General features: G+C 44.5%; 1 protein-coding gene and 1 long non-coding RNA gene across 2 annotated transcripts in view; both read right to left on the reverse strand.

The window, feature by feature from the left end:
- Positions 1-910, reverse strand: part of RAP1GAP2 (RAP1 GTPase activating protein 2) — a 245,022-nt gene extending 244,112 nt beyond the window's left edge. The window contains exon 1 of the mRNA XM_019545554.1: positions 841-910. Within this exon, the coding sequence (XP_019401099.1) occupies positions 841-881 (41 nt within the window). The 5' untranslated portion in view covers positions 882-910. The remainder of the gene's footprint in view (positions 1-840) is intronic.
- Positions 911-4,153: 3,243 nt separating this feature from the next.
- The window catches only part of LOC109317095, a 74,760-nt gene continuing 64,326 nt past the window's right edge, over positions 4,154-14,587 (reverse strand). Inside the window, exon 3 of the long non-coding RNA XR_002102973.1 lies at positions 4,154-4,278. This is a non-coding gene — a long non-coding RNA (uncharacterized LOC109317095). The remainder of the gene's footprint in view (positions 4,279-14,587) is intronic.

Below are 14,587 nucleotides of genomic sequence, written 5' to 3' on the forward strand. Positions count from 1 at the left end.
GCTACTGCCGGAACAGCCCCATCCCAAGACCCCCCTTAAGACGCAACCGGGATATCCCAGCCAGATACTTGCAGCCCTCTATCCCTGCCAGGCGAGCATGTCCCCGAGTCCTTAATGCAGCAGTTGCACCAAGCTCCCTCTGCAGCTGACAGGCCGCTCTGCACCCACCTCCCCGCTGCAGCAGCTGAGGGGACACCCTCTGCAGAGACACTCCTGTGACACATGGAGCAGCCTGAGGAAGCAGATGAGAGTCCTGGAACCACCCCCCTCCAAGCCCAGCAGCCTTGGGGAGGCCTCTCTGCCCCAGACAGCATCACCGCAGGACCTCCCTGAAGCATGTCTCCCCCAAACGCAGCCCCTTTCACACCACAGCAGCTGGGAGCCCCCCCCAAACACACATCCCCACACCTCCCCCAAAAAGTGCCACTGAGCAGCCAGGAGGCTGAGGCACTTCCCCTTCCCCTGTAACCAGGGCACCTGCTGGGGATCCCCACCCCCAGCCTCCGGCAGCAGCTGGAACCTCTGCCCAACAGGACATCTAGAATCCCCCTAAGGGCAGCAGCTGGGGCTTCCTCCTAAGGCAACATCTGGAACCCTGCCCCCCCGCCAAGGGCAGCAGCTGGGGCTTCCCCCCCCATGCAACATCTGAAGTCTCCCCACTTCGGGCAGCAGCCAGAACCTCCACCTAGTGCAACATCTGGAGCTCCCCGCCAGCAGCTGGAACCTCCGCCCGGGGCAACATCTGGAACCCCCCCGGGCAGCAGCTGGGACCTCAGCCCAGTCCTGAAGCCCCTCCCCTCCCCCCCAGGGCAGAAGTTGGGAGACCCCAGCCGTACTCACCATCGCACCAGCTCCCAGCGCCGCTCCCCCCGCGCTGCCATGCGCCTCCGCGGCCGCCCCTGGCCCTGCCCGGCCGGGACGACACGGCAGCCGCAGCTGCAGCAGCTCGAGGCCGGGGGAGCCGCTCTCCTTCCGCCGGCGCCGCTGCCCGGCCGCCCAGGCACCTCTCCAGGGCCGGCAGCTCCACCGGGAGCTGGAGGGAGGGGCAGGTGTGGGGCTCCCTTGCGCTGGGAGCAGGCTGAACGGTTGTTACAGGGTCCCCGGCCACCAGGAAGGGGCCTTGCCCCCGCCCCGGCTCCCATGCAGGGCAGCAGGGTCCCTGCTCGGAAGAGCTTGCAAGCCAAGTGAGTATGGGGGCAGGAGAAAGGTGCTAGAGACAGGCAGAGCAAGGGCACCACACTCACCGGACACATGTATGGGAAAGAAAAAAGGGAGAGGAAACAGTGCAGGGGATGTGATCTACCCACCAGGCAAGGGCACAGTGGACCTCCAGTGCCACCGCAGCCCCACCTCAAAGCACTGCCTCTAGAAGTGGGTACATAGGTTTGCCTCCAGAGCCCGCTTCCTCCTTGGCTTCTCTGCTAAGCTGCCCTAAAGGATGCCAACTGCTGCCACAGATGGTGAAACTTGTGGTGGCGAGGAATACTGCCCACTGGGACCCAAATCAAGGCTATAAAACTTCAGGTAGGATGGCTGGAACTGACTGATGTCATTTATGGCAGTACTTTGGGAAAGACAAAATACCATCCCCTCATTTGGTGCAACTTAATGCATTTTAAATCATCTATTTACATACACCTAATTAGAATGATGTGTTACTTAGGGACTTGCAAACACTAACCACAAAGCCCACATCAAAATAATCTTGGGCATAATGATTTATGCCTCTACATGCTGCAAAAATAAATTAGAGGCAAGTCAATACTGATGCTTCTGTGGCGAGGCATTTTACTGACACTTTCAGAATCTCTGTGCACAATATTACTCAACCTTCATTGTTCCTGAGGGATACAACTGGGAACAGGTTTCTTTGAGCAGGCAGGATGCTTTTTAACTTTTGTAGGTGCTGATTTCCTGCAGCTGATGATGGGCAAATAATTCACATCCTGATGTGAGATTCAGAACCACATTTTCAGAGCTCTGTGCACATGAGGTGTATGTACACGTGTGCATGCTAAACATAAGGAAAAGCTTCTGTTAGAGCTCTGGTGAGTTGTTAGATCAGGGCACAGTCTATGTAAGCATTCACCGATTTTAAACAAGTCTGAACAAAAACACTAGAAAACGTAAAGTATCATTGGGAACAATGATAGGTTGAACTGGATGCCAAATTTCAACAATGGGGCAGAGTCTGCAGTTGTTTGAAATGGGTCTGTAATCAACCTTGCTCTCTCTGCCTCTGTTACTACAGGGCTCTTCAAACAATGGATGCTGAATCTCACACAGTGTGAATTGAATTTTTTTACATGCAAGGAAAAAGTTTACACTGTAACACTGACTAAGCTGAATGTTCTTGATTTACATCAGTCTCAGAAGCAACAAATCATTATCCATTTGCTGGGGCTCCGAGTGCCAAGGTCAAAATTAATCTTATACAGATTATTATTAAAGTTTCAAGACTAAAACCTACCTCTTCATTCCTAAGGTTCATATCAAAATCCAGGAGAGGTGCATGGGTATTTGGCTCACCGAATGTATTCCAGACATTTTTTTTTTCTTCCGGAGCACCCTAGGAAACAAAGTTAATACTGTATAGTCAGACATATCCTCAAGAATAACTACCCAAAAGTACCTGGGTTTGGCTTAGAACAACTATACTGGAACAGAAACAAGAACAAGACAGCTTGTGCCTCTCAATACAAAATGGGCATTTTAAAATACACCCTCAGTATAGACAATATTGTGAAAAGGCACCTGTCTTTTAATTCAAAGTGCATTCCCCTGCTAGGACATATTCCACCATACCTGCACCCACAGCACATGCTCTTATTCTTCATGTTGTACATGGAAAAAAAAAAAATTACCAAACCAACACAGCAGTGACAGGAAGTGGAAAAATGGGGCAAAGGCTAAGGAATATTCCTGAGGTCACACAAGAGGAAATCTGTGGCAGAACAGACAACTGATCACATGTCTTGCAAGTCCTGCATTAGCTCCTTCATTTCTGAACCATCCTCCTTCTCTTTGAATGAAGTAAATTTGAAAATAAATTCCACAGTCATGCAGCAATGGTTGTCATTTGACATTCATTTCAATGTTATTTCACCTTGTCCCTACACATAATTGGTGCTAAGCACATCAGCTGGATATGTTGGATGAAACGTGAGCAAGAAGTTGCTGACATTGAAATAACCATTAATTAGGCTTCAGAATTCACAGCTCCTGGAGCGAATGAGTTCTCACCTCAGAAAGCCATTGCTGCCGGTTGTTTGTAGACTCAAGAAGACAACATCACTTTGGATTCACATAGCCTTCCAATCATGCACATGCTTAGTCAATAAAGTCAATGCAACAGTTCACCTGGATCAAATCTAGCAGGTGGTATGGCTGTGGAGGCTTGGCATGTTCCTATAAAAATAAATAAATAAATAAAACAGCTTAATTAGAAAAAAAAAAACCCACTAAAAACTACCAGGAATTGGAAACAAAGGCTGGTCCAATGGCAAATTCTGTGGAAGAATATAGAGACCCCTAGAGATATGGGTCCTCTAACATTGGGTTTCAATGTGCATATTCTTGTTTTCTATATGGGTATTTATTTAGCTTTTCCAAGGCCTGGACACTGTCCTCTGTTTATATCTGAGCATTAGAAATGATTAGCCTACTTGTCAGATTTTTTTCTGGCTGCTCAATGTCTATAAAAATAATTATTTTAGCCACACAGATTATTGCCCAAGGTCAGGATCCCATTGCACTAGTTATCCATCCCAAAGGAGTGATTGGCTTATGAATTTGCAAACCAACACCAACAAGGACTCTACTGCCAAGTGGAAAGATGATGCTTTCTGCACCAGATTCTCTTGGAAAAAAAAAAAAAAAAAGCAATACAAAACATAGAAGTGCTTTTATCACCAAATCAGTGACAAATCTCCAGAAGCTGGAAACTATTAAGCTTCCTGTGATGAGTGCCAGCTCTTGCAGGCTCTCAGATGTACAGCACCCTGCACACTAGAGATGTGATCTTGCCTAGGCCTTTTATGAATAACTGGAATACAAAGAATGGGCCAGCAGTTCTGTCTAGCTGTTCAGAGACCCATTCCTCATTATACTGCAGACCTGCCAGGTGACCTTGTACAAGTCAATTAGTCTCCCTGTCCCTCAAGCATTTGTCTGGAAACACAGCACTTCCCTGCATCACAGTGGGGTTAGCTGTGAAGATAATTCCTTAATAGGTTGCGAGGAGCTTAGATGCTGCAGTGACAGGAGCCCTATAAGCATCTGAGATAGACACAATAAGAAAGTGTTTTACTTCAACATGGCAGGAGTGAAAGCAAAGGGTCTGATTCTCACAGACACCAAGGCCCCTTCACACCAGCCCTGGCAGGGTCAAGGCACAGCAAAGTGGCCATGAATTACATTTGAACACAGGGCACCTGTGTTCTCCCAGAGCAATGTAGCTGGAGGTGACCAGGTGGGACTTGGCACCAGCAAAGAGCCCTGCTGATTTCAGTGAGACTGTTAGGATTTGCTCATCTAGCTCTCCTTGCAGGACCAGGACTTTCACAAAGACTTCAGGATCTGGCCCTATTATTTTCCAGAGCTAGGTGCATTTCAGGATACAATCACTAGCCCACTAACGAGCACAGCTTAGGCTAAACATTTCTGTCTTTCTGCGAGTGTGAGCAGAAGCATCTCTTTGAAGGATGACAAATTGCATGACTTAACTCAAGCAAATATTCCTGAAAGTCTCTGATATTTTTAAATCCCCATGGAAATATTAAGCTAATGTTAAATTTATCAAAGCCCTCTAGCTTCTAGTCCTGCATCACTGTAAGGAGTGTTTTATTAAGTTCTTCAAAAGCAATCAGAAGATACACACAGTACATCTCGACTGGGCTGATAAATAATACTACATCTAATGCAAAGTTAACATCAAGTTTAATTTTAGATTAACTGAAGCAGAAATTTCCCTGAGGACTGAAGTCTGGGGGAATGCAGAGACCTAAATACTTGCTAAGGCATGAGCTAGCAAAGCTCCAAGCACACACGTAATTTAAGCCCACAGTTAAGTCCGCCTGTACTAAGCAGAGCATTTGCAGTCTTGGAGCCAGGTTTTTAAAGATGCAGAATGCATATAGGCACCTAGCAGGCATGTCAGAAATACTTAAGTGCCTAATTCTCATCAACTTCAGTAGCAACTAGGTGCCTGCATGCTTCTGAAAATCCCAGTCTGCACTCATCAGCATTTTTACATGACTAAACAACTATGCACTCTAGCCACCTAATTCTGTTATACTAAGGCCCTGTTACATCACTGCAAAGAGTTTCTTAGATTAAATGCAACTCACTCCTATTTTAAGACTCCTTTTTGCTCAGGGTTTTGTCTATACTAGGTCAATATAGTCAAAGTGATATAAACCCCCCCAAGATGAATGAAGCTCTATCAGTATGGAACTGCTTTATAGCAATATGGCTATTTCTTTCTTCTTTTCTTTCTTACCCTCTATCAGGGTAAGTCACCTTTCTATCATCAGAACAGTATCGATGCTAGGACTTTGGCTGGCATACTGGTTTAATTAAAAAAAAAAATTACACCCTTACCTGAAATGATATAGCTAATACTTTTCAGTAGGTGCATCTACATGAGATGCCAACTGCACAGTAACCTAATAACACTGTGCAGTAGCATGCTAGGCAAAACCTGTGCTAATACACTACTGCACAGTTAGTGTCTGTAAAAACCCATGCACCAGCATTATTGTGCAGTAGTGCCAGTTACTGCACATTAGGTACTTGGTTAGCTAAGTACTAAACTTAATGTGCAGTAACTTCAGCACATTAATGAAGGTATAGCTGCATCCAGTATAGGCCAGGCCTAAATGTAATTGAAAAGTAACCCATCAGAAAGTAACTTAAAGTGAAGCACAGGTTTTAAAAACTTGGATGAACTGGGATTTTAAAGCATATGCTTAACTCCAAGCACATAAGCCGGTCCAGCTCTATCCACAGGACTATTCTCTGGTGCTTTAAATTCAGCACCTTCTAAAGAGCTCTGCTGAATTGGGGCCCCAAGAGCCCAATTCTTCAACTGCTTGCTGCTACTGTGAGAGGTAGTGTTTATGGGTTGCAGTGCCCTGGAATGCACAACAGTCCTTGCTGGTTCACTTCCCAAGGTCTGCTTCTTTCAGGACAGAACTGAGGGCCAGATTATAATGCCTTTACTTATACACTCAGTGACCTATTTGGTTTCAGTGGAACCACTCTGGGAGATAGCTGCTGCTCAACCTAATTAGAGACAGCAGAATCTGGCCTTGGACTTTTTTCTAAGTTAGGTATATGACCAGACTGCCAGCTGTAGCTGCAGGAAGGAATGCGCTTCCTCCAGCTTCAGTTTCACCATGAGGAGAGAATACCTTCAATTTACTGGGTGACTTGAGCATCTGCATGGCCAGACTTCTGGGCCAGATTTGCTTTTAAAGCATAGAAATGTTGCCAGACAAGGCCTGTGACTTAAATATCTCCATAGCAAAGCCCTGAACAAATAGGAAAGGATGAATAAGTGTGAGGAAATAGTGACCTGCTCAAAGATATTTCACAAGCAGAAGATGAGGCTAGATTCATGGATTAAAATATTTAATTGGAATTATTTACACAGCTCTAATTACATCACCTTGTGCACATACATGTTATAAGTGCTGTTACCCAAGTGCCCATGTGTACATGCATGCATCAGGCACACTTTCCTTCCCATTCACCCACAAGTCAACAAACTTCTAAATACTCTTACAACCCCACCTCCTACCACTTAAGCTCCCTCTCAGGAGAGTTGATTTAGATCTAAGGTTCACACAGAGGAGAGGTTGGAGCCTCAGTGGGCAGGAGGAAAACTGGATGGGCTGTGGGTGAGGGGGTAGCATCTAGAAGTCTCAGTCATGAACCAGGATGACTCATGGATCATACTTGGACTTGAACAAAAAGATCCCCCTTGTCACAGGGCAGGGACCCAGGAGCAGCCATGATCTCTCCTGGCTCCCCCTACCATGCCAAGATGTCTATCAAGCACCCTCATTCTCACCCACCATGTCTCTGATGACAAAAGTATTATAAGGGAGGCTGCCTTTTGTCCCTTGGACATGGTGCTCTTATTTATCCTGGCCCCCATTCTGTGTAGATTGATTTGGTGCCCCCCAGCCTTATGGGCTGTGTGTGGCTCCTACCACCCCATATATCACACCCCAAACCTCTCAGATGTACTAGACATTGTTGAGTCAAATTACTATTGCCCATGCCCTCACTGGGGCTCCTATTCCTGTATGCCCCCACTGGGGCTCAATGCAAGCACCCTCTGGGCTTATTGCTGGTGCCTATACTGGTGCTCCTCACAACTGGGGCTCAGGTGGCCTTAGCCATGCCTGACCCCCAGACCCTCTCCTTGGGTCTATATTCCCTTTCCAGCTCAGGCAGCCTCAGCCTTACCTGGCCCTCAATCCAAATTGTTGTGCTCTCTCTGGCACCAGGATGCACACACACAGTACTGGGGAGCTCCCATGAGGCCTCCTCCACCCCCACAGCCTCACCTGGTCCTCCGGTGCAACAACAAACAAGCAAACAAACAGAATAACACAAGCCCACCAGCTATAACTCAAACAAAGCCTCCTGGCCGAAAGGTGACCCTAAACCATCCGGTAGCTTATCGTCTCAAATCCCTGCCAGGGTTTCCTCCAACCTGTATCCTCACACAGGAGCTGATTCAGGCCCTCAGCTTCAATAGGCTACAATGCTTCAACCAAGCTCCTACTCCATCAGCAGCCAAAGAAGAACTGCCTAGGGCCTCAGCCTGGGCTGTTTATATAGGCCAGGCCCTGCCCCCTCCTGGTCAGCTGACCCTTGTGGTTGCCCCAGCAACCAACACCTGTCCTTCTCTAGGAGCAGGCACGGCACACCCCTCTCCAAAGAGCTTACAACTGAAGTAATGATCTCCACTGGAGCATTGGAGGGACAATAATACCAAGCAGGGCAAGAAGAACAAAAGGAATAAGGAAAGTCTGAAAGACTCCTGAAGATAAAACCCTCAACATTATTACGGAAGAGAGTAAGAATGAAATTGCCAAGCAAACAAAATGCTATTTTCATCATATTTTTTTCCAGGTCTTACCCTGAAAACAGGTATGCAAGATAACCCCATTGACTTCCATTCACTTCACTGGGAGTTGGTACAGGCATTGCTGCATACCCCTATATTGTCAGTATATACGTCCTCATCTGTGATGTTGGTAGCACCTGAGAATCATGTTAAAACAGTGGATTTTTTTATGTTTGAATACCAGGGATCCTGGTTTTCTCTGATTTAAAAAAATCCCCAATTTTCAGTTAAAAAAAGTAACCCCTAATCCACATTTTTCTGTGATTTAACTGAAACACCATATATATACACATATATATATATATGTGTATATATATTAAAAAAGTAACCCCAAATCGCCATTTTTCTGTGATTTAAATGAAATACCACATATATGATGTAACCCCAAATCGACATTTTTCTGTGATTTAAATGAATATATAGATATATCTATATATATGGTGTTTCATTTAAATCACAGAAAAATGTCGATTTGGGGTTACTTTTTTTAAACCAAAAATTGGGGATTTTTTTTTAATCAGAGAAAACCAGGATCCCTGTTGATTACTGTACCCATTTCTCCCAGTTGGGTAAAGAAAATCAATGAACTCAGTTTCACTTTATAGTCACTTGGGGGCCTGAAATCAATGAGGTAGTTTTACTTTGCAGCTATGTTTGGCTCACGAACACTGCAGAAGGATGTTTATTGGTCAAATAACAACCTCATATTGCTTCTTTTGTAAGTTATGGAAATAGTTCTGATGCTCTCAAGTTTGAAAAAAGTGAGAGGCCTACGTCTCCAGAGAATCTAAGTACTCGTAACTGTAGTGGTATCAAGGGTTGCGTATGCTCAGCCCCACTGGAAATTGGTGTCATTTTTTCTCTTAATAAAGAAAATCTATATTCAAGACATATGGCAGCTTTGCAAATATGACCCTGAATGTGCAAAAATGTAAGGGGGAGATTTTCAAAGGCACACATAGCAGCTAGGGACCCACTGTCTCCCAATAAGGGTTAGGTGTCCTTGGAAAAGCTCTCTTTTAAGCATACGCATCAGTTTGGACCAAATAACAGTCAAACTCAATTCAAAGAGCCAAAGTACCCATATCAAAAGCCAGCAGGAATTAGATATCCAAATCACTTTGGAAATGAGATTTGGGCTCCTAAATCTCCTTAAAGATTTTTTGAAAATTGTCTCCATAATACATTAGTCATGATCAAAGTAGAATATCATATCCAGGCACCTTATTTCTGCTGATGGCTCATGAAAAGTGCATTCCCATGTTGTTATTAATTTTTTTATGACCTGGGCCTGGAATGAAGTCCATAGAGAGATCCCTGCACCCACACAGCCCATTGGCTTCACTGAGACTCCACATGAGCACAGGAGCTTGGTCAGGACTGGGGATTCTGGCTGAAAAGGTAACACTGCAGAGCTTAATTCTTATGAGCTTTGAATGAGCGGGTAGTGACTGCATTTTATTTTAATGCCACAAGAGGTCAGTGTCAGGTAAGGAACTTTCTAACGTGCTAGAGCGAGTGAAATGTGGATGCATTTTCTGTATGTGTAATGTTCTCTAAATTATTTAGTTCTTAAAGATCTATGGCAGTTTCATAAGACTGCTTCTAAAATTAAAAACAAGATGGCTATGGGTTGCAAAATCAGCAGCATTTAGCTCAGGCATAAAGCAATTCCAGTTCGATTCAAAGGTCACGGCTCTACCTACAGAGTCCTGCAAGTGCTGTCTAGCAAGTGATCCCAGAAATGGGCCTTTTCTGCTCAGTTTCTGCAGAGCCTCCTGGAGGGTGGATGGCAACTCTAGTGCTAGTGAGTACATTAATACCCATGTCATTCATATCAGTTTTTACACTGATGTAAGCCACAGTGGTGTGCTGAGTACCCAACAGGTAGTCTTTCAGTGCCTCTCCATGTGGTGACAGGAAGCCAGTAATAGTCTGTGTGCATTGGGCAAAAGGCTGCTTCAAAAAAATTGACTGGGGAGCAAGCACACAATATATACACTGACAAAAATTACACCTGACTCTCTGATGGTTCACATTACCCCAGGATAGAGTGACTTGTACCAGTGGGTACATCACATATTTTTCCCACCTTTATACTGGCAGAGTATAGATACCCCTCTGTATAGACCTTAACCAGATCCCAGTGACATCAGTGACCAAACATCTCTTGATATGCACAATAAGTTGCTTATAAGAGAGCTCCACTCCAGGTCTGTATAGCAATGATGACCCTCCAATAAGCTGCCAAAAGCTTTAAATACAAAGCACTGGGAGCTGCACATTATCCAACAGTTGTTTGGGGTGAAAACGTAACTCATTTTTGGCATTGAAATGACATCTTCAGCTACCACCAGGAACCTTTTTCTCATCTTTTCAAGTTGAGAAAAAGTATCAAGTAGTGAAGTGTTTTCTGAATATTCACTGCAACATATTTCACTGTAAGAATTTTTTATATTTATTTACATATGGCAATATCAATTGAAATTCACCCTATTCCCCTATTGCAAAGGCGTAAGTTGGACTTAAATGGTGTGCATGCTTTGTGCCAGTAGCCGTGACTACAAATCATTTACCTATTAGTCAAGGGAATTTTGATTAACACAACGATAAGGAATAATAAGGGTCACTATAGTCATTGTTTGGTTGTGATATATCATGCAGCAAGCACTGATCACCAAAGGTGTTGGAGACTTGGCTCTCTGAGAACTAAGAACAGCCTGTTAATCCACTTTCCCTGCCATCTACTGCTAGAGATGGACGATGAGACAATGTGTTAATAGCATGTGTGCATTGTGGCTGAATCCAAGCCTCTATGTAATCACTGTAGAGGCAATATGCTTCATCCACACTTCATTCTGGGCACAGAGGATGTATTATATTCCACTACCACCTCTCTCTTCAGTCTGATTTTATCCTGGAGCAATGACCTCATTTAGAGGCAGCTGTCTGTCCCTGAATGTCTGACCTTGATCTTTTGCAGGCCTGCCTTTTATACAGTCAAAAATCAATGAAGATTGTACAAATCCTGTGAAACATGATGCGTTCAGAAATCACCCTTTACATTCCCCCTCATACCCCACTCAAATAACTCACTTGTTTTCCAAGTTACAATAAAAGGGTTAAGGGAAAAGAAAATGAGACATTAAAAATAAATGCTTATACACTGCAAATTTGGAAAAGCAACAGACAAATTAAGCTCTAGTGAGTGTCGATTTGATTATTACAAATCGGGTCACGGTAATAATGAGGCAACATTTCTCTGAACTCAATCACCTTCATTGTGCTCATTTTAATCTACAAAATCCATCACCTGCTAACAATTTGGCATTCCAAAAGGAACTCATTTTTTATGAGCACCTTGGCTGGAGAGAAGCCAGCAGGAGTAGGCGTGAATGGATGTGTATGAAAGAAAGAGATGGAGCGCCCCATTACATTTGTCGGAGACTGAGCCTTAAACAGGGCTGCTTGAATAATTCATTGCAAATAATAGGCTTCATTTTTTTTTTGCATGCAGTAATTATTCGCCAATCATCTTTTCCATTATTTGACTGTCTCTGGTTTAGTGTAAATTACACTGGCTCCATGAAGGAAATTTTGACAGCAGACACTGGGCCACATCCTCAGCAGGTGTCAATTAGCATAGCCCCACCAAATAGCACCCTGCTGATTTGCATCAGTGGGGAGTCTGGCCCTCTCATCACTAAATCACAGACTCATAAAATTGGAACCAACCTACTAAATTGCACCCACTTCATCCCCTTAGAGACAAGCTAGGATTGTTTCCTATGTGACACATTTTGGAGTGCTTTGTTCAGTCTAGATGTAACAGTTCCTTATAATGATGTTTCCACAAAGCCCGTTGGGAGACTGGATAAACTAGGCTATGTTGAACTGTCCAGTTTACATTAGAACCCTGCATTAGTGTTATTCATGCAACTTAGGTATTTCAGGATAAGAAAGACATTTTTGATGGCCATACACAGGGAAGCAGTGATTCAATCAAACATGAAGGTGACACTTTGATCCAGTTGAGTATCTCTAGAATGCCTTTGAGATCTAAGAGTGAAATGATAGAAAATGGGAAGTATTCATAGTTGTTGCATTAAAAATGTCTGGCATAGACAACCAGATGGTGGTTGCCTTTCTGATTCTACCTCCAAAGAAACTCATCATCACTGACACTTTCCATCCTGTGATTATTCAATGACGACTTTTAGTGTCATATATTTATCTTGCAATCCCACCTGCAATGGCAAGAACACTTCACTGTCCACGTTAAAACCTGAGGCAGCTAGTTCTCCAATAGATCTTGAAGGGACTGGCTGTGGAGCCCACTGCAAGGTCTGGCCTTTGCCTCAAGAAAGTAATGGGCAGAGGCTGAGTTTCTGTGGTACTGTGTTTCAGGGATGTATTTGGTAGCCGTGTTGGTCTGAGACAAAAAGAAATGCAAAACTCAAGAACTCTTATCTCAGAGATGATACCTTTTATTAGAACAATTAAGAAATTGCAATGATTTTTTTTTTTTTTTGCAATTTCTTAGTTGGTCTAGTAAGAGGTATCATATCTGAACCAAGACTTCTAGAGTTCTGCGTTTCTTCTTGTGGTACTGCAGAACATTTTTTTCCTAGAGATATATTCTCAGGATGCCTGAACTTCATCGGATGTCAACTGCCACCTTTTTCCTGACTTTATAAATCACATGCACATGAATACCAGTAACAGTGCCTGCTAAGCCAGAAAGCCAGCAAATCAGAGTGGTTCCAAGACTATTCAACATTGTCAATGTACAAAGAGATGGGCGCACAAAAAGAGAACAATGGGGCGTGGATGGTTTCCCCCCTGAAATATCAGGAATTTCCTCTCAGCTTGCACTGAATATTTGGGTTTCTCTTCTTTTTTTTTCCCCCCCAAGCTCAGTGGCCACCCCAAAATGGAGTGGGGAGGGAGGGTAACTACCATGGGCCTACCCAGCAGTTTCCCCGCTACTTTCTTCTCTGATTTCTCTAGCTCAGCGGTTCCCAATCTGTTGCATGGCTACCACTAGTGGCACGCAGATAACCTGTCAGTGGTACGCATTAACAGATTTATTATAATTACTTTATATGACAAAAATTTGCTAGTGGTACTTAAGGTTGAACCAAAAACTTTCACAGATGGCACCAAATTATGGGGGAGGGTGGTCACAGTGCAGAACAGGCTGGGAATACAGATCAACTTGGACATGCTCTCAAGGTGGGCTGACCAAAACCGGATGGCCTTCAATGCTGAGAAGTGTAAGGTGCTCCAGCTCAGCAGGAAGAACCCTCAACACACTTACAAGCTTGGCAGTGCTACGCGTGCTAGCACCATGACCGAAAGAGACTTGGGGGTCCTGATTGGCCACAAGATGAATATGAGTCACCAATGTGATGCTGTGGCTGGCAAAGCAAACCAAACTCTGGCGTGCATCTACCAATGTATCTCAAGCAAAACCAGGGACGTCATCCTCCCACTTTATTCGGCTTTGGTGACGCCGCAGCTGGAGTACTGGGTCCAGTTTTGGGCCCCCCCACTTCAGGAGGGATGTGGAAAAGCTTGAGAGAGTCCAGAGGAGAGCCACTTATATGATCCAATGCCTGGAGGACAGGGATTTGGGCCTCTTCAGTCTGGAAAAGAGAAGGTTCAGGGGTGACTTGGTAGCAGCCAACAATTAGATAAGAGGGGTACATCAGGACCTGGGAGTACAGCTGTTCACCCGAGCTCCCCAAGGGATAAATAGGTCTAATGGCCACAAACTCCAGGAAGGCCTATTTAGACTAGACATAAGGAAAAAACTCTTTCTGGTGCATGTGTCTAAGATCTGAAACAGACTCCCCCCAGAGGTGGTGCAAGCACCTACTCTGGACTCTTCCAAAAAATGTCCAGATCTTTTTCTTGCTGGGATCACTTGATCCCAGACGACTTCCTGCCATAAATATGGGTACTCAAACCTTCCAGTGGCTCAGCAGCTGGAGTCACCAATGCACTGTCAGTACGTCCCCTGGACTGGGAGCTAGTATTAAAGCAAGATTTGTCCTGAGCAGCTTTGAAGAAGAAAAAGACAAGGAAGCAGAAGAAAAAGAAGATGAGGAAGAAGAAGAAGATGAAGAAGAAGAAAAAGAGGAAAAAGAGGATGAAAAAGATGAGGAAGAAGAAAAAGAGGAAGAATAAGAAGAGAAGAAGGAAGAAAAAGGAATAGAGGAAGAAGAAGAAAAAAGGAAGAAAAGGGAGAAAAGAGGAAGAAGAGGAAAAGGAAGAAAAAGAAGAAGACAAGGAAGAAAAGAAGAAAAAGAAGAGGAAGAAAAAAGAGGGGGGGAAGAGGAGAAGGAAGAAGAGGAGGAAAAGGAAGAAAAAGAAAAGGGGGAAAGACGAAGAAGGGGGAAAGGGAGAAGGCGCGGGGACTGCCGCAGCAGCAGGAGGGCG

This window comes from Crocodylus porosus, unplaced genomic scaffold (genome assembly GCF_001723895.1).
Source record: "Crocodylus porosus isolate Cpor-Errol unplaced genomic scaffold, CroPor_comp1, whole genome shotgun sequence".
NCBI lineage: Eukaryota > Metazoa > Chordata > Crocodylia > Crocodylidae > Crocodylus > Crocodylus porosus.